The sequence below is a fragment of the Lipophrys pholis genome (genome assembly GCF_963383615.2).
Source record: "Lipophrys pholis genome assembly, chromosome: 11".
Taxonomy (NCBI): Eukaryota; Metazoa; Chordata; class Actinopteri; order Blenniiformes; family Blenniidae; genus Lipophrys; species Lipophrys pholis.
This window is the reverse complement of record NC_137631.1, coordinates 3,766,321-3,790,961: the sequence shown is the minus strand read 5'-3', so window position 1 is coordinate 3,790,961 and position 24,641 is coordinate 3,766,321. Positions and strand designations below refer to the sequence as shown.

General features: G+C 43.9%; 1 protein-coding gene across 1 annotated transcript in view; it reads right to left on the bottom strand.

Moving 5' to 3' along the window:
- Positions 1-24,641, bottom strand: part of LOC308116829 (copine-8-like) — a gene marked incomplete at its 3' end in the record, with an annotated part of 105,608 nt that overhangs the window by 25,381 nt on the left and 55,586 nt on the right. The window contains exons 6-9 of the mRNA XM_080475257.1: positions 9,393-9,469; positions 2,985-3,048; positions 2,244-2,347; positions 1,561-1,665 (exon numbers count right to left, since the gene is read on the bottom strand). Of these exons, the coding sequence (XP_080331383.1) occupies positions 1,561-1,665; positions 2,244-2,347; positions 2,985-3,048; positions 9,393-9,469 (350 nt within the window). The remainder of the gene's footprint in view (positions 1-1,560; positions 1,666-2,243; positions 2,348-2,984; positions 3,049-9,392; positions 9,470-24,641) is intronic.

Below are 24,641 nucleotides of genomic sequence, written 5' to 3'. Positions count from 1 at the left end.
GTCCTTAGTGTGGCGCTCACAGTTTGCTGTGTGAGACAATGAGGGCAGGTTGTTTACTTTCTATTCTCAGTGTTGATCCTTCAACTGGCCAAACCAGAAAGAATTTCAAAATGTTGTCAGTGAAAATGATTTGTTGGATTGTAACGTACATGGAGACAAATTGTAAACCCATTAACTACCTATCACAAACCCTTCTGGTTAATCCCTACTTATTCCACAAAGTGAACCTGCACAGAAGGCAGAATAACAACATTCAGATTAAAGTTCCTCTACCAGAATCCACACGGGAAAACTGTAGGACCCAGTTTAGTTGATGTACACCTCTAATACGTTGTTCATACCTTTCTGACGGCACGTGGTTCTGATTTCTACGGCAAGTCTGAATTACTCGGACTGATTCTGAAGAATTTCTTTGACACAGAAAGTCTGATGCTCATTAAGGCCATCATAGCTGTTACAGGGAGAAGTCCAGCTTTCTTCAGTTCTTATGAATCTCAGTTGTGAGGATAGTGAGTTTGTGCTGATCGTGCTTTTCACTCATCAGTCGAGTGTAAAGGTGAGAAAACCCAATGACAACGTGCAGAACAATATTTTCCAAACTAAAGAGACTGTACAAACTACAAAATGTATGAACTGTAAAAACTACATAATGTACAAAATCCAAACTGAAAAAAACTGTACAAACTAAAAACTGTACAAACTACAAACTTTGCAAACTACAAAATGTATGAACTGTACAAAATACAAACTGAAAGAAACTGTACAAACTACAAACTGTACAAACTTAAAGCCAAAACAACTACAAACTGTACAAACTGAACAAACCACAAGCTGGAAAAACTACAAAATACAAGCTGAACAAGCTACAAAATGTACAATCTCTAAATTGTACAAACTGTACAAAGTGGAAACTTTACAAACTGCAAAAAATGTACAAACTGCATTAACTATACAAACTACAAACTTACACTGAATAGATTGAACAAATTGTACATTGTACAAATTAAACAAAGTGAACAAACTACACAAACTGTACAAGTTAAACCAACTGAGCAATGTGAAGAAGCTCAACAAACCTTACAAAGTAAAAAATGACTACAAACTGCCCAAACTATACAACATTGAACAAACTGCACAAATTGAACAAACTGTCTTGATTTGAAACAGGAAAGAAACCTTGTGAAAGCAGAAGAGTGAAAATGGATGAAGAGAGATGAAATATGGATATCAGCTTGTCTTCATTGGTCCTTCAAACCATCAAGAGTCTTCAGCTCAGCTCAGCTCAGAAGAAATCAAAATCTCATTGACTTTGTATTTTTAATCAATTCATTCAGTTTCGTTTTGGAGGAATTCTTTATCCACAAAGTTAAGTTAAAAAAGCTGTATGTTGAGGATTAGAAACAGATTAACACATTTCATATTGTACAAATTTGACTCTAAAACTGAGTCTGTCTGGCTTTTGATCTTGTTAATAACAGTATTCCTGTATAGTGTTGGGTTTTTTCTTTCAGTCTGTGTCGCTGAAGGCGGCTGCAAGATGCTGGTGTGTCGCTACTGTACCTGTCATAATCTCCGTTGCACAGCGCCCGGACAGGGATTTTAAAAGCCTGCCACACTGGATCCAGGGTGTTCTTCACCACCTCTGTTTTGTGGCAGATTGTGTACCTGAGAAAGAACACATTCACCCCTGGTGAATAACCATGCGTGCACGTGTCTCTCATTTACAGTGAGTGAAACCTCATTCTTTTCTTGATGAACTGCCTTTGTAAGGGCATGCTGCTGCTGTTATAGCCTGCGGCAGAACATTTAGGCTGCATCAGTAAATACTCGGCTGCACGAAGAGAGAATGTGCTAAGTGAGAGACACTGAAGTTGACTTGAATAATAAAAGCATCTGCAGGGCAAAGAAAGTGCAATCTCCACACACAGACTACACTTAACTCCATCTTATCCATCCTTTCTCCCTTTATCTTCTCCCTGTCAGCTCCGTAGTATTATTATCTGTGCTCATCCCCACAGTGCTCGGTCTGCTCAGTGGATGGAAGGCATACAGAGACTTATGTAACGTCGTATAGACAGTTCAGCTCCTATATCTCCTCTCTGGGACTTTCTGGAGCATGAGGGATCTGGCTCACACTCCACATGCTGCTTTCACATGTTGTTGAGTGTGAAATCAAGACAGGTGCATTGGCTAATTCAACAAATTGATGTCCCGATGTATGACACGTCAGCCTGTCAACTTACGATCCGTCTTCATTACTGCGGTAAAAGACGAGGAAGGGATCTGATTTTCCAAAAAAGTCTTTCTTGTCCAGCTTGTTGCCACAGAACTGGAGCATCACTGACTCCTGAGTGGCAGAAGAAAACAAGCAGCGTTGAACAGGTCCTCACGCACCCACGCACTTTGGAATGTGCCCTCAGTACACTAATTATGACCATCAGTCATAGCGCCACCTGCTGGAAACCCGGAAGAGGGGTACATACGCTACATAACGGTAATTAGCACATACATTGACATTAGCATACACGCAAATTGGCATGTGCGTTAGCGTTTGCATGCCTGCTGTTTAACATAGGTGCTAATTAGCGTACATATTTACATGAGCATATGTGCTGATTAGCATATGTGTTAGCATTAGCATCTACACTAACTAGCATGCTGGCCAACGGTCACATCGGTGCTAATTAGCAAACGGACAAACATTAGCGTCTGCACTGATTAGCATACACACTAATTAGCATAGGGGCTAAGAGGATACAAGAGGTTGAGGGACGTCTGGACTTCTTTGCACTGTACACAATCACCAAACCCCATGAGGACTGAGTGTCTGACTGATGGACTGATGGACTGACAGACAGACGGACGGACGGATTGATGGATGGATGAACAATCTGATAAGTCAGTGAGATGATGAGCTGGTAGGAAATATCTGACAGTGGGCGGTAGACATCAGGTAAACGTCAGAGATTTTCACATCCTCTCACCCGGCAGTTGCTCAGCTCTTCTGCTCGCACTATGATGGTTCCACATTTCCTCCCAGGAATCCCACTGGAGGACAAATAGAAGAGACCGTTTCAGTGTGATAACAGTTCACATTGCACTTTGACACATCGGATTGAAACTTACTTTTCTCTCCTCTTTATTTAACAATATTCACGACGCATCACAGCTTCAGGCCAGTGGAAGTATTTATGGCAGCAATAATCTTTTTACAGTATTACGAATTAACAGTGTGTGTCAGTCAAACGCAGCAAATAAGAAGCTATCAAACATATAATGTGTGAATCCACTGTGTCTTCATCAATAATGGAACCACAGTGACATTTCAGCCGCTGTTTGTTTCCATGATGTTTCTGTGAAGTGTAACACAGCCAATAAAGTCAAAGGAAACGAGCCACTAAAAATAGACCAAATGAATGCCACACACCCCGGGCCTGCTTCACAACCATGAAGGGCAGAGATAATCTCATTTAGCTAAGTACTGTCCTGTCACTGCACCTCCACCTGAGACAGGCCGCCATGCTTTGAGGAAGCATTCAGAGAAATGAGGGTGACTGAAGGGGAGAGCAGTGTGTGTGTGTGTGTGTGTGTGTGTGTGTGTGTGTGTGTGTGTGTGTGTGTGTGTGTGTGTGTGTGTGTGTGTGTGTGTGTGTGTGTGTGTGTGTGTGTGTGTGTGTGTGTGTGTGTGCAGTCACAGAGGAACCGTGCCTCCCTCAAAGGTTGGAGAGCTTCCTGAGGGGCTGTTGAGTGGAACTACAGTGAGTCTGCAAACGTCACAACGCCACTCTGCAAATATCATGAAATTTGCTTTTGTGATCCTCTTCAGAGTTCAGAAGCCGACATGTCATTTTCTAAACAGCCATGCGTTTGAAGAAATTAAGCTCAAATTTTGCATCAAACTGAAATTAGGAGTAGAATAACAATAGTATAGGTATCTTAAAACAATTGTAGATATGGGATTTCTTCACAAGCTTGTCTTCACTTTTGTTCATTGTCATTAAGAAGTGTGATAAGCCAGTAATGTCAAGTAATTGATTCTATTATTGAATTTAGAATACAACTAAATCACAGAAGAGTCTTTATCTAAAGTTACCTTTGTCGTGCAGGTAAACAGTTGTTGAGCTGCTGTCGCTCTGCTCTGCTCATGAGTCACCTGTTACCATGAGCATTGGCCCAGTCAGTGTAAACTCTTACTATTTCACTATTCACACTCCTGGTTATTGGATAAGGAGCATTATCCCTTAACTAACCCAGTCCTCCTCACAGAAATATGGAATATGTTACACTGAAGGCAGCAATACTCTTAACCTGTATCCACAGTACCTATGATCAGGATTAGTGTGTTTAAACAGCGACTCTCTGAGACCTGTCCTCGTCTGTCTACATATTGGTCATTTATTTCTCAGCTAACATTCAGATTATGGAGCATTTTCCTCTCACTAACATCAGCTGACATCAAGATTATCTTCCTCTGAGATCCAGATTATACAGGATCTTCCTCCCTCTGACTGATGATATAATTTGATCAAGACATGTTTGGTGTATAGAGACAGCAGGAAAGCTATAGTCAGGGGGGCAACTACCTATTTTCAGAGGGGTATGCAGAAACAAGAATGAAGGAGCGGAGGGCCGCCTAATCAGTGCCTCTGTTATTGATCATATCATTTACACACACAAACTGCTGTTAAATACAGAAAGTGCCAACTTTGCCCCCCCCCCCCCCCCCCCCCCCATTTAGCACTGCGCCCATATGTGCTGCCTATAGTGCAAGACCCTTTTTTCAGTCAGTCAGTAATTTGCAGCCCACTGCTCACTGCTCAGAGTTTTGCCTCGTCTTGACCCACCAAACATACGAAAATGATTTAGGCGTTGCTTTTTGGGCTCAATCTGGTCGGTCTGTCATAGCCTCAATTTAGCCCAAATATAGTCGTTGAAAATGGGTTCTTATTGGATCGTCCAATGTGGTCCCAATTTAGCGCAATGATAGTCGTTAAACATGAGGTTGGATCGTCCAATGTGGTCCACAACGAGCCCAGATAGAGTCATTGAAGCGTCCAATAACATCCTAATTTCAACGACTATCTTTGGTTAAAACAATGCATTTGAGGTTATTTGGTGACCCTAAATTGCGCCTGGGTGTGAGTGTGTGTGTGTCCTGTGATGGACTGGTGACCTCTCCGGGTGTATCCTGCCCTCACCCTTAGTACACTGGGATTGGCTCCAGCACCCCGTGACCCTGAACAGGATAAGCAGTGTGCAAGTTGGATGAATGAAAAAGCTGTTTCACTTGTCTACCATAATGAGGTGTCTTTTCAATTCCTTAAAAAAGACGGCTTTTCACCTTTCACTCTTCTACTACATTTTGACGTAGTTTAGACGGAAGTTAAAGACGTCTTTTCAACAGCTTTTAAACCATTCTTCGCTGGGTGGGATGTGGTGAATGCTCTCAGTGTCACTTTCAGGAAAAAATAACACAATGCTGAATGATGCATTCATTGTGGCGTTCTGCCAGAGTCCGTCCTTTAACTCAGATAAAAGGGACGGACACATATCCACATATTGAGGATTCTCGGCTATGATTTGATCCTATTTTGCTTTATTTGTAGGATCCCCTCTTACTTCACTGAGCAAAACTCTACTGGGAGCAGTTAAAAACACACTCGAGCACACATCCACTCACCCTCACCAGCCTCAACTCAACTCAGAAATAATGGAGGACTTCTAAAAATATCTCTGGATATCTAAAAAAAAAAAAGAAGAAGTCAGGAATAAAATACACAGGTACACACACACACACACACACACACACACACACACACACACACACACACACACACACACACACACACACACACACACACACACACACACACACACACACACACACGCATGGATCATGGATCTAATATAAGTGAATGACTGCAGGCGCAGGCCATTACATCACCCAGCAACACACACACACACACACACACACACACACACACACACACACACACACACACACACACACACACACACACACACACACACACACACACACACACACACACACACACACACACACACACACACACACAAGGAGAAGACACAGACTGACATTCATTTGCTGCAGTGTTACTCTAACTCCCACCTGATCAACACTGACAGTTCACTACTTTGCAATAACCACAGACTGACTGTTAAACCTTGTCATCACTTTATGATCTATTGACAGCTATAAAATCTGCCTCCATCGTTGGGTTGATGTGGAGTCGGGTTCAAGTCGCTCCGATACAGAAATAAGTGAGGAGGAGTGAAGGAGGTGAGGATGATGGTTGGACTGCTCATGGCTGACTGCCTCAGGATGCAGATACAAACTGCAAACTGCTCTGCTCACACAGCTGGAGGTGAGAAAGCAGCTCTGCTACACTGGTTGTGGATATGAATCTAATCAAGAGGCCTATTGTGACATCGGAAATGAAGGTAAGCTAAAGGCAGAGAGGATCCAGACCAGTGATGTGGAGGCAGGGAAGGCAGGGTAGGCAGTGCCTACCCAAGGCTGAATTGAAATTAATAAAATCTTCATTTCGATTATTTGTTTTAATTATAATTTATTTTGAAATTTCCAGTAGCTTACAGTACCCATAGGTTTGAAAGTGTCAGCATTTTGTGCTTTTTATAGCCCAAATGACTCAACCCTGCTATTTCCTGGTATGGCTGCACAAGTCACTCACTCCCGCTGTCTTACTGTGAAGGCCACACCCTTTCAAGCAGGCCACACCCTATCCCAGAGGCCACACCCCCTGCTGAAGGCCACACCCCCTCCTGAAGTCCACACCCTCTCCTGAAGGCCACATCCCCTCCTGAAGGCCACACCCCCTCCTGAAGGCCACACCCTCTCCTGAAGGCCACACCCCCTCCTGAAGACCACCCCCCGAAGGCCACATCCTCTCCGGAAGGCCACCCCTTCTCCTGAAGCCCCCGCCCCCCAGAAGGCCACACCCCTCCAGAAGGCCACACCCCCTCCGGAAGCCCCCGCCCCCCCAGAAGGCCACCCCCTCTCCTGAAGCCCCCGCCCCCCCAGAAGGCCACACCCCCTCCTGAAGACACACTGCTGCTCTGCCTTTGCCGGTCATATCCAGTGTCTGGATGTTTGCTCATGTACAGTCAGTTCCCCAATATGAAAATCATTTACGTAAAAAGGCAGATCACTACGCTGCCGTTGGATGTAACCATGCTATGCTAAATGCTATACATACGTTCACAGTGCATTAGTGAATTGATACAGCGCTGCTACGCTCTCTAGCTAGTTGGCGGGTTAACCAGCAGGATGACAGCGCGAGAGACGAAAAAGTCCTTTTCACAACTTTCTTTTGAGGAGAAACACCAACTTTTAAAAAGATGGGAGACCAACACCTGAGCTACCAGACATTCAGCAAAGGAAAGGTCTGAAAATTGTTCGTATTTTCATGTCAATTTGGGGAGCAGACGCACCCTGGAGTGGTTTCAGCACCGCAGGCAGATGAGCCGCCTGAGTTGTTTTCATTTTCTCCATGTTTCTGTGTTTCCAACTTAAACAACGGATGTGCTGCCGTGTCATGAGATTCATCTTGTTGGGAGAGTCTGGAGAATAATTGTTTAAGTTTCTTTAATGGTGTCATACCATCTTGATTTTGTTAGATTAACACTCGCCAGCCGAAACATATTGTAGCGTCACTGAGCTGATCGCTGCAATGCATTATGGGAGTTGGGTTGGCGGTGTTTCAGATATCTTTATTTGGGATTGTGTTGTTTTTGTTGCTTAGTTCATGTTGTTAGTTAGCTGATCTAGTTTAGTTTAATATTTGAAAGTTGGTAATCAGGAGTGAAGAGGGTTTTGTGTGTCATGTCATCCTGCCATGGCGTTCTTGTTTGATGTGTCAAAATAAAAGCCTTTGTCGATTGCAGTTGCTATGAAGGGCAAAGTTCATTCTCATTTGTTAATCATCCACAGCGCTCGCCACAGTACATAAGTGTCATTGGAGTTGACATTGACGGTCTCGTTATGCAACGCCCTGCCTACCCATCGCTGGCCCAGACACTAACACACCCTGGACCAGACGTGCTCTTCAGTATTGTCAAAGTCTCCAATACGTCCTGCTAAAGCAGGATGTAGAGTCATATGATCATGTCACACTGACTAAATGGGAGGATATTCTTGGTGTGTCCAAACCTGGACGACAGATTTTAAGCCATGACAAGAAAGACCAATAGATAAACAAATTTTACCTTCTACTATTTTGACTGTTTCTGTTTTGTCTGATTTCATCCTTTCTGGGGCATTTTCTGACCACCTTTTTGACCACTCAGCATTTAGGGGATTATTATATGCTATATAGGGTCAAACTGATTATGTTTGGTTTCCCATCCAGCAATAATGAGATTATAATGACCATAAGATGTTTGGGTGAAATACACATGTGAGATGTAGAAGCAAATCCACTTTCTGAGGCTCTGTTTACACGACAACGAATACGAGTGTGTCAGCAAAACTTTCTTCAGTTTTTGGGGGGTCCGTTTGCACGACACCAGTGTGCGGATCCACTGTATCCATGAAGTTTTTATCCCGGTTCCCAAGGTGGAAAGATTCTTTCACGGCCGCTAATCCCTCCTGCAGAGACTGATGGAGGCTACAGAGCCTGTTACATGGCAGACCTGTAGTGGTACGACTCGCGGCCTATATTCTAGTTTTATCATCCAGATCAGTAGTTTTATAGTTGAGACTCTGCCCTGATAGCATCCGATCCGCCATCAGTCCATGCGAATGTCGGGTTCTCATTTTCTTCATGTTTATAGTGTTTTGTTCTCTGCACACAAGTCTGTGTGGTTTCATTACAAAATCAAGCAACAGCGCCCTCTTGTGGCCCGGCATACTAACTACATCGTTGTCTCTGTGTCCGCTGCTGCAGTGTAAACGCACTCCTTTTTTTTTTAACGGATTAGGTGTTGTCACGTGAAACGTTGTCGTGTAAACAGGGCCTGAATGTCAGGAACTGGTTCCAGGTCTGATTTTCTTAGATTATTCAACGATTCAAACTTTTTCATTTAAAAGCTGTCCCTGTCCCTGAGACGATGTTTACAGCCTGCTGGCCCTTTAACTATTCATTTCATTTGGTTGTTAGAGACCGAGCATCCTTTCATCTACATCTTGGCCCATTTACTGGCTCCTACTTCTCTTCACTTCAAACACAAACGGTGGTGTGTGACATTAAAACCACGAGCTGATTAGAATCATTAGAATATCAGAAGAGAGAGTGTGTGTGTGTGTGTGTGTGTGTGTGTGTGTGTGTGTGTGTGTGTGTGTGTGTGTGTGTGTGTGTGTGTGTGTGTGTGTGTGTGTGTGTGTGTGTGTGAAGGCTTCATGTGCTACTTACATCAAAGGTTTTTCCAGGCGGCTGCCCAGTGACCCAACGATTTCACCCAGCGTACAGAAGGCCTGACCCAGGAAGTCCTGTCAGCACCAAAACCAGAGAAACAGCCATTATGAGCCTCTTTATATCCAATTAAAGTCATGATAACAAATACACAGTGCCAGAGAACGAACACACTGTCTCTAAACCTCTGGGACTAAATGACATATTTTCTCTATTCATCTTTGCTGTTGATGGTTCGAAAACTGTATTTATGCAAAGAAAACACAGGACAACAGTACATGAGGCGGACAATACACTTACCATAACTTTATATGAGATTGTATTTAAATGCTTGTGAATCCGACCCATGCTAAATAAAGAGATTTGTTTCCTGGTAGCGAGCTAATGCTAATTACCATTACAAATGTCCATCAAGAAGAGCTAGTCACACTTTTCTTTTTAATATTTTTTAGATTGCCTACAGTATGTAGTATGTTGTGCTGCATAAGAAAAACAGATGACATATTGGAGCTGTGGCTTAAAGACTAATTAGAGTAGAAATTGTGTGTGTAAAGAGCCACATACTGACCAGTTTGATTTCATAGAGCTTGAGAAAAGGATCCCTTCTAAAAAATGCTCCCATTTATTGAACAAAAACTAAACTTTCTCCTTAGACAAAAACCGTCTGAAAATGAGCCAGTTTCCTTTTCAGTCGCCATCAACATGCTTGTAGTTTTCAGACTACATTAAATATTTTCAGAGGTATTTATGCTGAACACAACATTATGACATCAATGCTGAACATTTTTGATTTTCCTCTCAGTTTAAGTTGTGCGTGAAGGTAAGACTTCCTCTTTTTAAGAAAAATGGAAAAATGCTCATTTACTTGCACAAAAAAAACCAAACCCTCCACATAGCTTCATTTGAACTGTGTTTCAATGTTGGAGTGTCTGACTGAACGCTGGCTGTACACGTATGACTGCTAATTTAAATGTCTGTGTGTTTTGCGGTTGTGGAGCTCAACTTTGGCCTCTTTACCTCTGCGGAAAATATGAGAAACACTAAATCTGGCGAACAAACACTTTTATATCAGGATGCATAAAGGAAAGGATTTAAAGCTTTTTGATGCTTTCCAGACAAAATGAACATTTACATCATTATACCTTACCACCCAGAATAGACCATGTCTTTCAGTTGTTGAGTAGATCCTCATTATTCAATGTTTAGTGAACATCTGCCACTGTCTGTGGCAGTGAGTGCAAAATAGTGAAGGGCCTTCGTCAGTGTCGTTCCTCCACACAGCTCACCACAGCACAGGGGCCAAAGAGCCGTGTATGAGGCCCCAGAAGTGAGGAAAGTCTGTTATCTCCCCCACTTGCTTGCTCCACCTTATAGTGAATCTGTACTAATACATGCAAATCAGAGATTTTCCCTTCATGATGTCATGCGGGGAAATAACATCTCCACCTGGATGTGGATGCTCCCTTTGACCCTCCAACAGGTAGTACAAACTTACAAAGATTCCTGATATAATGAATAAATTCAGTATAATATGAAAAATTTAAACAGTGAGCAGGAGCTAACTTCTTCAGGAGCTGCTCCTTCTAGGACAGATTCTGGTTTCAAATAGTATGGCCTTCTACGAGCCACAGTGATACATGCACTGTAAAGATTAGCGCATGGTAACAGAAAGCCGTATCTTCTCCAAGGTTGCCAGAACACAACATAAAACCCACAAAAAAAAAACAAAACTGCCCAAATCTCAACCTCTGTTGAAACTCATGTTAAAGCCATGAAACTAATATATGCATCATAAAGATCAAGTCATAAGCACACAACTACACTAAATAAACCATGAAAAAAGGGAACAAAACAGGCTCCTCAAGAAGCCAAATTGAGCAGAAACCCACCCAATCTGGCAACACTGATCTTCTCCCTGTGACGGGCTTGTTGTACGCGGACAGACACAGCTCATTCCATTTACAGGTACAGACACAGGAAGAGCCTGTTCTCAGCAGAACTCATGAGGGACTTTTTGACGGGCTGAAATTCAGGAACAAAAGTGGGTTTGGTGAAATACACTTTGAATGTTGTTGAACCTCTGACATCTATGTGAAAATATTGAAAAACGGTATAATATAGAACCTTTAAAGAGATGAGAAGGTAATCCAATTAGAAGAAGTATCTTGGAGGATAGAGACTAATAAAACCTGCAGTCCTGATGCTGACTGATTACAATCCAGTAGGTTAAAATCCTTTTATCTGTAGTTCAACTGAAGTTCTGCTTCATACTTCATCCTGACTGTGTTCAGTTTGCTATTCCCTATATGAGACCATGTACACACACACACACACACACACACACACACACACACACACACACACACACACACACACACACACACACACACACACACACACACACACACACACACACACACACACACACACACACACACACACACAAGACGGCCTTCAATGGAAATAAAATTGCCTTTTTTCTGTATGGACATAAGATTATGTGACAGTCATGTATGGCTCTGGGGCACTTCATTGTTCTCATTGAAATATTTGAGTCAATCATTACAAACAGGCTGATGGAGTCTAGGATCTGATGCAGTTATTCAGAGAGATCACACAGAACGAGCACAACAAAAGAGAAAAATCTAACTGGATATGAAGCTTTATTTGTGCAAATAAATTGGGAAAAATCAAAGTGCAAAAATATTGATTAAACTAGATGTCATACTTCTGACGGTCAGCATCTTCATGTATTTTCCACACTGACATGTGATCCCAGCATCCAGCGAGGCTGTGACCAGAGAGGTCGAGCACAACAGAGGACGAGTCAGGACGAGCACAACAGAGAAGACGAGTCAGGACGAGCACAACAGAGAGGACGAACACAACAGAGGACGAGTCAGGATGAGCACAGCAGAGAGGACGAGTCAGGATGAGCACAACAGAGAGGACGAGTCAGGACGAGCACAACAGAGAGGACGAGTCAGGATGAGCGCAATTGAGAGGACGAGCACAACAGAGGACGAGTCAGGACGAGCACAACAGAGGACGAGTCAGGACGAGCACAACAGAGAGGACAAGTCAGGATGAGCACAGCAGAGAGGACGAGTCAGGACGAGTACAACAGAGAGGACGAGTCAGGACGAGCACAACAGAGAGGACGAGTCAGGATGAGAACAACAGAGAAGACGAGTCAGGACGAGCACAACAGAGAGGACAAGTCAGGATGAGAACAACAGAGAAGACGAGTCAGGACGAGCACAACAGAGAGGACGAGTCAGGACGAGCACAACAGAGGACGAGTCAGGACGAGCACAATAGAGAGGACGAGTCAGGACGAGCACAGCAGAGAAGACGAGCACAACAGAGAGGACAAGTCAGGATGAGAACAACAGAGAGGACAAGTCAGGACGAGCGCAATTGAGAGGACGAGTCAGGATGAGCGCAATTGAGAGGACGAGTCAGGACGAGTACAACAGAGAGGACGAGTCAGGACGAGCACAACAGAGAGGACGAGTCAGGATGAGCACAACAGAGAGGACGAGTCAGGACGAGCACAACAGAGAGGACGAGTCAGGACGAGCACAACAGAGAGGACGAGTCAGGATGAGCACAACAGAGAGGACGAGAGAAAAGTCTTTCCCTGGCAGGCCATTGTTCCACCCATTGATAACACTGTGTGTTTGTGTGTGTTTGCGCATCAGAGTGCACGTACGTGTGTGCTTTTGTGTGTGCCTGACAGATGAGGCGTGTTGTGTCCAGCGGGCAGAAAGCTGCTGCAAAGATCTTCACCAGTGCTGAATACATTTGTCACTCAGCTGCGATCAAGAGACAAAAAGAGAGCAGCGTTCTTACTCCTGACAACTTCAACTGCTTCATCAGGTTACATTTTACAGGCTTTTCCATCTAAATATTTGGAATTATATTTAATTTTGTAACAAAAGTCCCATAGGTGAGTTCATTTAATTAGAATAATAACAATTACAGCTGCAAGCAGCATTGAACGGGTCCTCGCAAACCCACGCACATTGGCATGTGGTGCATGTTGAGGTTTGGAGCGTGTCAGAATGCGCTGGAAATGAGGGCTAACTATCACATTTAATAGGGCTTTTCCACCAAGAAGAACCAGGTGCTAATTCAGAGCCAGGACTTTCACCAGGACTTAATTAGTTCAAATGTAGCACCTCAAAAGAACTGGTTAATTTGCATGAAAGGAGCCTAGTAAGAGTCACGTCATTGCGTCACCATCAAGTAAATAATAATAACACATACAAATGTAAAACATGGTATTTCCTGTTGCCAGCAGGTGGCATGGATATTTCCATATATGGATGGTTTCAGGGCAGCACTGTGATGACACACGTGAGGTTTCAGGCAGATTGCAGCATGTGGACCACAGTTACACACCACTTCCTGTTTCATGGCGAACCATCAGATATTCATTGGAGCGCCATGGCCACGCCCTTTGAGTTTTCAGTAACAATTTGATGCGTTTTCTTCAGGAAGGCCTGTTGTACATACTGGCCAGATTTCAGGTCTCCAGGACTTAATGCCCAGGAGGATTGTGTTTCACACATTTCACCCACAATGCAAAGTGGCAGACTTCCTGTTGGGTTCAGAGTCTGGGTGTCAGGGACATTTTTACGTGACTTGACATGCTGCATATGTCTGAAACATCACATGTGTTATCACAGTGCTACCCTGATCAAACCCATACGCCAATATCCATATACAGAGATAGCGCCACCTGCTGGCAACAAGAACAATTGTGTTTTACATTTTTATGTTTTGTTAATTACTTGACGGTATCAACATTAAATGTGGTGTTGTGAGTGGAAAATATGTTGGTGATGACTCAAATTGTGCACAGGTCCTGCACAGGTCCTGCACAGGTCCAACACAGGTCCAACACAGGTCCAGCACAGGTCCAGCACAAGTCCAGCACAAGTCCAGCACAGGTCCAGCACAAGTCCAACACAGGTCCAACACAGGTCCAGCACAGGTCCAGCACAGGTCTAGCACAAGTCCAACACAAGTCCAGCACAAGTCCAACACAGGTCCTGCACAGGTCCAGCACAAGTCCAACACAGGTCCAGCACAGGTCCAGCACAGGTCCAACACAGGTTCAACACAGGTCCAGCACAGGTCCAGCACAGGTCCAGCACAAGTCCAGCACAAGTCCAGCACAGGTCCAGCACAGGTCCAACACAGGTTCAACACAGGTCCAGCACAGGTCCAGCACAGGTCTAGCACAAGTCCAACACAAGTCCAGCACAAGTCCAACACAGGTCCTGCACAGGTCCAGCACAAGTCCAACACAGGTCCAGCACAGGTCCAGCACAAGTCCAACACAGGTCCAGCACAGGTCCTGCAGAGAGCTGCAGGCCCACACTGTTGCTCCGCTGAGGAAATTGGACCCGGGGTCATCTACATAGCAACCGTGACTTGAGGTTTTCAGGTCATATTGTTAACACACATTTCCATCGCAGTCTGACTTGGGCAAAACCTCGACATCCACCACGTTCCAACGCGTGTGGGTGTGCGAGAACCCGTTCGACGCTGCAGCTTTTAATTCACTTGGTTGCACGTAGGACACTTTTAAGTGACACTTGGCCACAAGAAGTAGACATTCAAACATTGATTCAAACAATGGAGAAAGTGGACATAGCGGACAGGAACACCTGTTTTGATTCAGGCTAAGTACATTAAAACACGTCTACAACTGGGGACGCTCCTTTACATTAAGCACCAGAGGTAGAACATTTACAGTTTATCTATTATGAGCCTACAGACAAACAGAAGTTTGTAGTTTAACCCTAAAAAGAAACCTTCAGACCTGCTAATACCCTCCGGACTTGTGAGGAGCAACAACATCAAGCTTTCACCTTCAAACTTCACCTTTCTACAGCAAACATGTTTTCATTCAGTTATCATCACCAGATTGACAGATCGTTACCAAACAACCTTTAGATCTTAATTACAGGTGGTTTTTCATGGCGAGGAAGAATGTACATTTTTTTTACAAATGTTTACTTTGATTTCAAACAGAGACAGAAAATGGTAAATGATGTTTAGTGGGGGCCGAGAAAGAGGTTGTCGAGTCTGTTTTTCTTTATTGTTCACACAGAATGATAGTGGACCTGTCAAACCTTTCACCGCCATGACATCACAGCACTTCTTCCTTTAACACCTCCCGCATCACCAACACCCCCCCCCCCACTCCACCTCTGAATGAGAGAACCTCCCTCAAGGTGCACCACAGTTTACTTATATAGCACATTTTCACCGCTGTTTACACGGTCGGTCAGATTCAATCATTCCCTCCCACAATGACACACATCATGAATCTGGGGACTGGAAGATGAGCTGTTCTACACGCTGAGCCACAGTCAACCACAGTCACGAGTCACCACCATAGGGCAAAATATATAAATGTAATTGATGATATACCCAGACATATGTTTGGCTACCACACTTCACATTTCATTAGGTTGAGCATTAAATCTTCAGGTCACAGTTCCAGCTGAACTTTATCAGCCTGTCAGATGCCAGAGAAATGCTGACAACACTGCACGTCGCTAATGTTTCAACAGTCAAATACAGGAAACGTCAGGACAATGTTTAAAGGTTGTGAGACAGAAAGCAGGAGATGTTTCTTTCTGGCAGTGACAGGACTTATAATAGGGGAGCCTATTATATCCCTCACACGGAGACTGATAAACTGATTACTGCCTTCAAAGGAGCTATTTCCCTGCTTGGATTCGTATGATAATCATCAAGTTCAGATTAATGAATAAAGAATAAAGCCCCGTCCAAATGAGCCCCAAAATATTTTTTTTCTCCCCGTTGGTTCTCGAAAACTTTCCAATCCACACGACATCTATGCAGTAAACATCTGCATCCACACAGCACCATGAAAACTACTCAAAACGATTTAGTGGATGTGTCAGGCCTATAGGTGGCACTGTAACACTGCCATAGAAAGACACCAAAAACCGAGAAGACACGGAGCGTGTAAAAACATCCTGATGATCCTTCGATGTCGGCTCCTCCCATCATTGTGAAGCAGGATTCACCAGTGTTGGATTGTTCACCCACTAACAGGGAACGTGAGCTGGGATTAGACCGTCGTGGGACAGGTTAGCTTCACCCTACTGATGATGTGTTGTTGCAATAGTAAAAGTATGCAGTTGTCCAGAAGTGTTCGCTGAACATCGTCGTATTCGAGAAATCCAACACGTCTGCCTATTAAAGCAAATAGCATCAGTAGTTTCTGCAGCACGATCTGGAGCAAGTCGTCCGCCATCGTCGTTGTTAAGTGATGTCGCAGAGCGGGTCGCGGCGTTATCTGGTCAAGACGTGGGCCGATGACATCATCGTTTGCAGTTAATGTGCGTCCACATGTCAACGCCGAGGCACCGTTTTGAAACTTCTCCACTCTGGAACCCGTTCTGAAAACAACCCCATTCTCAGGCTGCTAAAGCTCCACGGCGTTGTTGTGAGAACAGAGCCTGAGTGGATGACGGCTTATGAGAGAAAGTTGTGGGAATTTCGAGCACATCTCATAGTGGCACACGGGGACGTGATGGGTGCCTGCTGGGATGGAAACGCAGAAACTAGGATGTAAGCAGCCTTTAATTAGATTCTACTGTAAGGAGCGTCTGGGCACATTGTGCCCGCAGCTACATCAGCACAAGGTATGCAAACCATATGGCATGAGGAAAACATCTGCTGTGATGGGAGGATGGAGTCAGCCTCAAAGGTTGCCTCTGAAGCTGCCACAAGAGATACTGTACTTTAGTGCATTTGCATCTTTTCCCTGCATTTTCTGTTATTTATAGCCACGAGAGCAAGGGCTGAACTGTGCCTGGACAATAGAGCCATCACTGCGTGCCAGATCTGCAGTTCCACACATCCACGGCGACGACAGGATGCATCCAAGCGTCCTCATCTTCATGCTCACTGTGACAGCCCCACAGGCATGCAGGGCTGAGGGGAGAAATTACCCTGCCAGCAGCTGGGAGTGAGGAGGAGGCTGGGGTAAAAGGGGAGGGTGGAGCAGGGAGGTTAGAAATGGAGTGGTGACTGGGCGGTGGGCGCGCAAAGTTAAAGGTCTTACACAACAACGATTGACAAAAAACTGAATTGTTTTTCTGTTTTCATTGAAGTTTTGCATTGAGAAAAGAAGGTTTTAAAAAATGATTTCCGTTTATACGGAAACGGCAGATTTGCCAAAAATGGTGTAGTGTTCCTCGTGAGGCACTAGTGGGAGATCAGCGCAATGTAAACATTCACACTCCTTTAAGATGTATTTCTTCTTCGTTTTAGTCCACTCAGTGTCTGTATGTAAGAAAAAACAAAAAAGACACTTTATTCATAGAAGAAAATACACAAACATTTCCCAACTGAACATATATTGATAGGAGGAGATTTTAATGTAACACCTGATGAATGTTTTGACAGATGGTTTCCCAGATTCTTACAACATCCAAATCCAATCATAGATGAATTTTTTCAAAAGAACAATCTGATAAATGTGTGGAGAAAGTTTACTATGGAGAAAAGGCAATGTACTTGGTTTCGATCGAACGGTCAAACCAAATCAAGAATTGATTACAGGTTTACTTGTTTCCATTTAAAAACACGTTCTAAATGGAAACCTCCATTTCAAATGGCCCTTTAAGTGACCATTGTATAATAAATCTTAAATTAAAATCTTCCTCTTCGCTCTCCGCTTCATACTTTGCTTTTGCACTTCTTACATACAAGAGAGCTTTTCAAAGAAACACCCGAACCATGGTCTGTATCCCTCCCCCAATCTGTTTGTCTGTCTGTCCTATCCTTTCTTCTCCTCTATCTTCTCACCCCCCCCCCACCTCTCTCTCTACCTCTCTCTACCTCCCCCAACTTATCCAGGGTCTGTATCCTGACCTGAACCAGGATCTGTTTCTTGACCTGAACCAGGGTCTGTATCCTGACCTGAACCAGGGTCTGTATCCTTCCCCCAATCTGTTTGTCTGTCTGCCCTATTCTTTCATCTTCTCCATCCTCTCACTTCAACTGACCACCAGAAAGCCGCCACCTCTGAGTCTGGTTTCTGCAAAGGTTCCTTCCTGTTAGAGGGAGTTTTTTTCTTTTCACAGTTGCTCATGTGGATTTGATTGTTGGGTTTCTCTGTTAAAAGTACCGATAAATTACTATGTTGTATTTGGTGCTGTATAAATAAAGTTGAATTGAATTGAAAGTTGAAAAGACTTTTTTTGTGTGTTTCTGTCAACATAATACTTATTCCGACAGAATCAATCTTTTTGAAGCTGATAACAGGAACAGGAACAGGACAAAGGACTTTTTCTCTCAAGCAGCTGCCTGAATGTCATCCAGCTCCAAGGACTGAGAAACAGGCTGATAAGGTGGAGCCGCTTGTCTAAGCCCCAACATGTTTTCATTCCAGGCCCCAATTCCAATCCTGGGAAAAGGAATTGAATCGTTCTCTCGCCCTTTAACCCTGAATATGTGGCTGACTTCAACATGCTTCTCCAATGGGAAAAAGTTCATTGACAACTTCAACATGTTCTGGAACTGTAAGGATGGGGTTCAACCGGATATCACTGATCCAGACTGCTCGGCGCCAACATACGTCACGCCCTCGGGGATAACACACTCCAACAGGAGCAGGACCATATCCACCAAGGACACTGGCACTAACAGAGAGTCAGCCTCCACCCCTTCCCTCTCCTGTGTTCCTGTGCCCCAGATCAACCAGGGAACCAGAAGGACGTCTCTGGCCCAGTCCAGGACCCTCCAAAGAACTAAACATTTCTGAGGTTGTGGTGAACGACGTGGCTGTTTCTGACCACTACTTTGTTTCATTTAAAGTCTCGATCTCAGCTGACAGCAGTGGAAGTAAAACAGAGTTGATCAGAAAACGTCACGGCGAGTCTTCAGCCAGACATTCTCTAGGGTGCAGCTCTGCTGCAGCTTCTATCAGCCACCTTGTAGAGAACTTCAGCTCTGAAGTTAGAAACCTCACTGACAACATAGCGCCAGTCCGAGCTAAAGTAGTGCGTGATAGGAGGAAAGCTCCATGGAGGAAGAAGACACTGGTTAAGGCCCAAAACAGTGCAGACAGGTGGAGCGCAGGTGGAGAAAATCTAAGCTCCACCTTCATTATGACACCTATAAAGAAACCCTTGGCATGTATAACCTGGAATTAAAAAGGGCCAGATAATCTTTCTTCTCTGAGATTATCACCAAACACAGTACTGATGCTGGTACTTTGTTTAGTGTGGTGGACAGACTGAGCAGTCCCTCGTCATCAGGACCTCCTGAACTGTTATCAGATGCATCTTGTAATGATTTTCATCCTATTTCACCATAAAATGACCCAGATGAGACTGAGAGTCAGTCAGTGGAGCTCAGGCATTACGACTGGAACCCCTGAACCTCCACACAAAGATGTTCTGTCTAATCTGGCAGAAAACTCAGCTCATTGTTTTTGGCCCCAAAGAAGAAAGGTTAAAGGTCAGTGCTCATCTGGACTCCAGGTCACTCAGGACATCAAATCAGGCCAGAAATCTGGGTGGAGTTCTGGACTCAGACCTGAATTCAACAGCCACATTAAGACAAGAACCAAATCGGCTTCCCACCGTCTGAACAATGTTGAAGAATCAAAGAATTTCTGAGCAACAAGATTCCGAGAAACTTCTTCTGCTTTGATTTTCAGTAGGTTGATTATTGTAACGGAGTGTTAACAGGCCTCAGGACAAAATCTGTCAGACAACTACAGCTCATCCAGAACGCTGAGGGTGGAGCACATTACACCACCACACTGAGGGTGGAGCACATTACACCCGTGCTCCAATCCCTGCACTGAATTCCCTGCATTCTTATTTGCACAGACTTAATAAGCAATAGACTTTACATACTTTATTAAAATTAGCTGAATAAAGCTCTTACCTTATTTATTCAGCTTTTTATGCTGTTTTTAAATCCCCTGAATTTACCACCACCACTGACTGACTACGGCGAGAGTTTATTCAGAGCATAGACTACGGTCTGCAAACTGCTTGGTGCAGCGGTTGGTTCTGGATACAGAAAGTAGGCCGTGACTGTGATAACGTCAAGTTGAACGTTTTGAATGAGCACAGTGACTTTCTGGGGTTACCGGTCTCTGTCGAGAGATTGCAAACGTACAAGATCCCAAAAGTGAGATTAACATTCTGTTCCTCAAATCGAATGGTGACGACCTAACCGGTGAGCCGTTTGCTGAGGGAGGTTTGAGTTTTGTTCCCGGTATCTGCTGCCAGATCGCAAACGTGCAAAAGTGAGATTAGCGTTCAAAGAGAAATCCTGAGATGGGCTGAGAAACGCTTACTTCTGTTAATCGAGTTTGCTGAGGGACGTTTGAGTTTTGTTCTTCTTGGTCCCAAAGTGGAGCGTGTGGTCAGTGGTTGTGGGGAAACACAGAGATCTGGAGATCAAGATTAAGAGTCTTCATTATCTGTTTTTATTTTTTTCTTTCATTTGTTTTAAAGCTTTAACGTATTTCTTTTATCAATATATCTTTTACTTCTTTGTAAAGCTTTTCTGCATTTCTTTATTTCGGGGCTGAGCGCTGACAGTGCATCGGACCCTATTGAAATCGTGGGGATTATCATCATTATCATTATTAATATTATTTGTCAGTCCGAACAGACGCATTTTTGAGCTCCATAGTATACATAACTTTTTGTGAAACGTAGCACAGTCGTCAGGCCCGGCATTTCGATAATTTAGGGGAGTTACACGAGTAACTTAAAAAATGGCTCAACGGCGCCACCTGCAAAATTGGAGAAAGGTCGCCCCCAGAATCCCATTTCACAGCACACATTGTGCAAAAGGCCAAGATGAACAAAAAACTCTGTTCTGGCAATACCAAAATCTCAACAGGAAGTCGGATATTTGGAGAAAAATGGTGGATTTTGGTGAATTTTTGGCCAAATAGACACATTTTCAAGAGCGAACTCGTCCCGGGGGGAAACTGTTTTGATAGAAAAGGAGTTGAAGAGCAAAAGTTATGAAAAAGTTTGAGGGCGTGGCCGTGACCACGCCACAAAGTTTGTTTCGCCATGAAAAAGGAAATGCAGTGTAAATCAGCTGAACGTTGTCAGATCAACCTCACATTTGATATATTGAATCACAGTCTAGTTCTGATCACAACCAAATGATGACTCTCAGTCGGAACGCCATGTGAAGGTGTGGCAATGGTCAAGAATGTCATGTGAAGGTGTGGCAATGGTCAAGAATGTCATGTGAAGGTGTGGCAATGGTCCAGAACGTCATGTGAAGGTGTGGCAATGGTCCAGAACGCCATGTGAAGGTGTGGCAATGGTCCAGAACGTCATGTGAAGGTGTGACAATGGTCGAGAACGCCATGTGTAGGTGTGGCAATGGTCGAGAACGTCATGTGAAGGTGTGGCAATGGTCAAGAATGTCATGTGAAGGTGTGGCAATGGTCCAGAACGTCATGTGAAGGTGTGGCAATGGTCAAGAATGTCATGTGAAGGTGTGGCAATGGTCCAGAACGTCATGTGAAGGTGTGGCAATGGTCCAGAACGCCATGTGAAGGTGTGGCAATGGTCCAGAACGTCATGTGAAGGTGTGACAATGGTCGAGAACGCCATGTGTAGGTGTGGCAATGGTCGAGAACGTCATGTGAAGGTGTGGCAATGGTCAAGAATGTCATGTGAAGGTGTGGCAATGGTCCAGAACGTCATGTGAAGGTGTGGCAATGGTCCAGAACGCCATGTGAAGGTGTGGCAATGGTCGAGAACGCCATGGAACAAGAAGTGCAATGTAAATAGACATGATCAGATTGACCTCAAACTTGATACCCTGCATCAGAGTCCGACCCTCATCACAGCCATACAACAATTACAACCATCAGCCATGGCGCCACCTGCTGGAAACAGGAAGTGGGGTGTACATGCTCCGATCTGACTCTAACTTCACACATTGCTTGAGAGTCCACGTCTGATTACATTAGCATACAAGGTAATTAGCATAAACACTGACACTAGCATACACACAAATTAGCATCTGCGTTAGCATACCTGCTGAGTAAGATACTCGCCAGCATTAGCATACACACTCATTAGCATACATGTTATCATTAGCACATGCACAAATTAGCAGCCGTGCTAATTAGCATACGTGCGGCATGAGAGTCCACATCTGATCACTGTCAAAAGGCACAACTATTGGCCACACTGCCACCTGCTGGAAACAGGAAGTGAGCCATACATGCTCTGCTCTCGCTGAAACTTTCCAAGTTAAATGAGAGTCCACATCTGATCACAGCCTGAAGTCGGTTAGATTGATTGGGAATAGCGCCATATGCTAGTCACAGGAAGCAGGGTGATGTTCATAAAACCTTGACATGCAACACTGTGGCAGTTGTGGCCGCCACAGAGGCAGGACTTTTACTTTTATTAAAAAAATTCAAATCCACAAACCAAAATTTTAAACTCACACAGACGCAGCACTGTCTGTGTCTCCCACCTGTCACTCCTGAGTGTCCGGGCGGCTCCTCCTTTATGGGCAGAGAGGTGAGGCAGCACACCTGATTCCTATCAGGGGCTGAATCACCTTTCTGCCACAAACACATTGTGTGGGGGTGCGAGGGCCTGTTCTACGCTGCTTGCAGCTTTAATTTCTTTCTAAAGCACTGTGAATTGCCCTATGTTTGAATGGTGCTCTATAAATACATTTGTCTTGCCCTTGCCTACGTATATGCCATCAAACTAAAAAGTCTAAAGACTCTTGGAAACATAATGCAAACTTAATAACTAATCCAGAGTACTGCAATAACATTAACAAATATGATAATATAAATGATGATAAGTTAATTTCTCCTACTCAAAATGGGAATATTTACAATTTGTTGTCAGAAAATATTCTATAACTTTCAGTAAAAAATGTAATGAAGAATGAAGAGCTAAGGGAACACAGTTATTTAAAGAACTATGATTATACTGTTGAACTATTTTCACTTGAATTCTCACTTCCATGTGCTCTGCCACCATGTGGCCTCAGTGACTTTGGGTGCTTCCGAATAGTTCTTCCATTCTCCTCTCTTATCAATGTTTCCTTAACCCCGTGGATGACCACGTGGATGACCCTGTGGATGTAAGCTTGTTCAGGAAAGGTGTTAAGAGACTTCCTAAAGGAGAGAGGGAAAGGTGATCCCGTTGTAGTGACCATCCTACTACACTTCCACTAGGTGACGTAATAATAATCAGATGGCGGCGCAGATTAGTGACGTCTGCCGTGGTGAAAAAACTACAAATTTCCGAAAAAGGACTATAAAAAGCGCATTTCTAACACATTTCCCTGTGCGTCTAACCGCTGATATAATCTCAAATATCACAAGGTTTGAATTGAAATTAAAGGAAAAGAGGCTGCCAGGCTACGAGGAACTAAAGTGAAACGGCTGCCAGGTGAATAAATAACCAATCAAACTGAGAATAGGCTGCACAAAAACTTAACTAACCCTGTTCGTTTTACACCATCTGCACAACATTCCTAGTTGGGATCGGGGTTTTACATTATTTAAAGTTGTTCAAGGCAGATTATTGCTTTGGTAACTTAACATGATCTGCGTTCAGTCATTGTGAGGTTCTAAAGGAAGCATTGATCCTCCTTTCCTTACCTTATAGAGAATTTAAACATTCCTTATCTTTGCCACCACTTAAACACTTCCTGGGTAAAGGAAAAGTCAATAGGAAAGGAGATAGGAGGGACTATTCGGAGGCACCAAATAGCTTTTGTTATGTAAACATGGACCCAGGAATAGGACTTCAACCTCAAAGGTTGGGACTGGGGGTCAAGAAGGCTCAACTGTGTTTGGCCCAGAGAAGACAGGAAGTGTGTCTCAGGGAGTGGTCTCTGGAGGAAGTCCACCTCTTGGGGATAAGGCTCACTGTTTGTGTTTGGATCAGCCTCTTTCATCTACCTTAAGTGTTGGAAGAGCACGGCCGGAGTCTTGTACGAACTGCCTGGTGGTAAGAATGTTCTCGTTAATAAATACTTGTGTAAACTCTTAACTACCTCAGGTCTGTTGTCCTTAGCCAGCCGCAGTTTTGGAACATGCAGGACACTAAAAATATTTAACAATGCTATAGCAAAGTGAATTGGAATGCTGTGGATAAAGAAAAAATCCATAGCTTACAATCTCAACTGGATGACTTTTATCTTGAAAAAGCTCAGGAA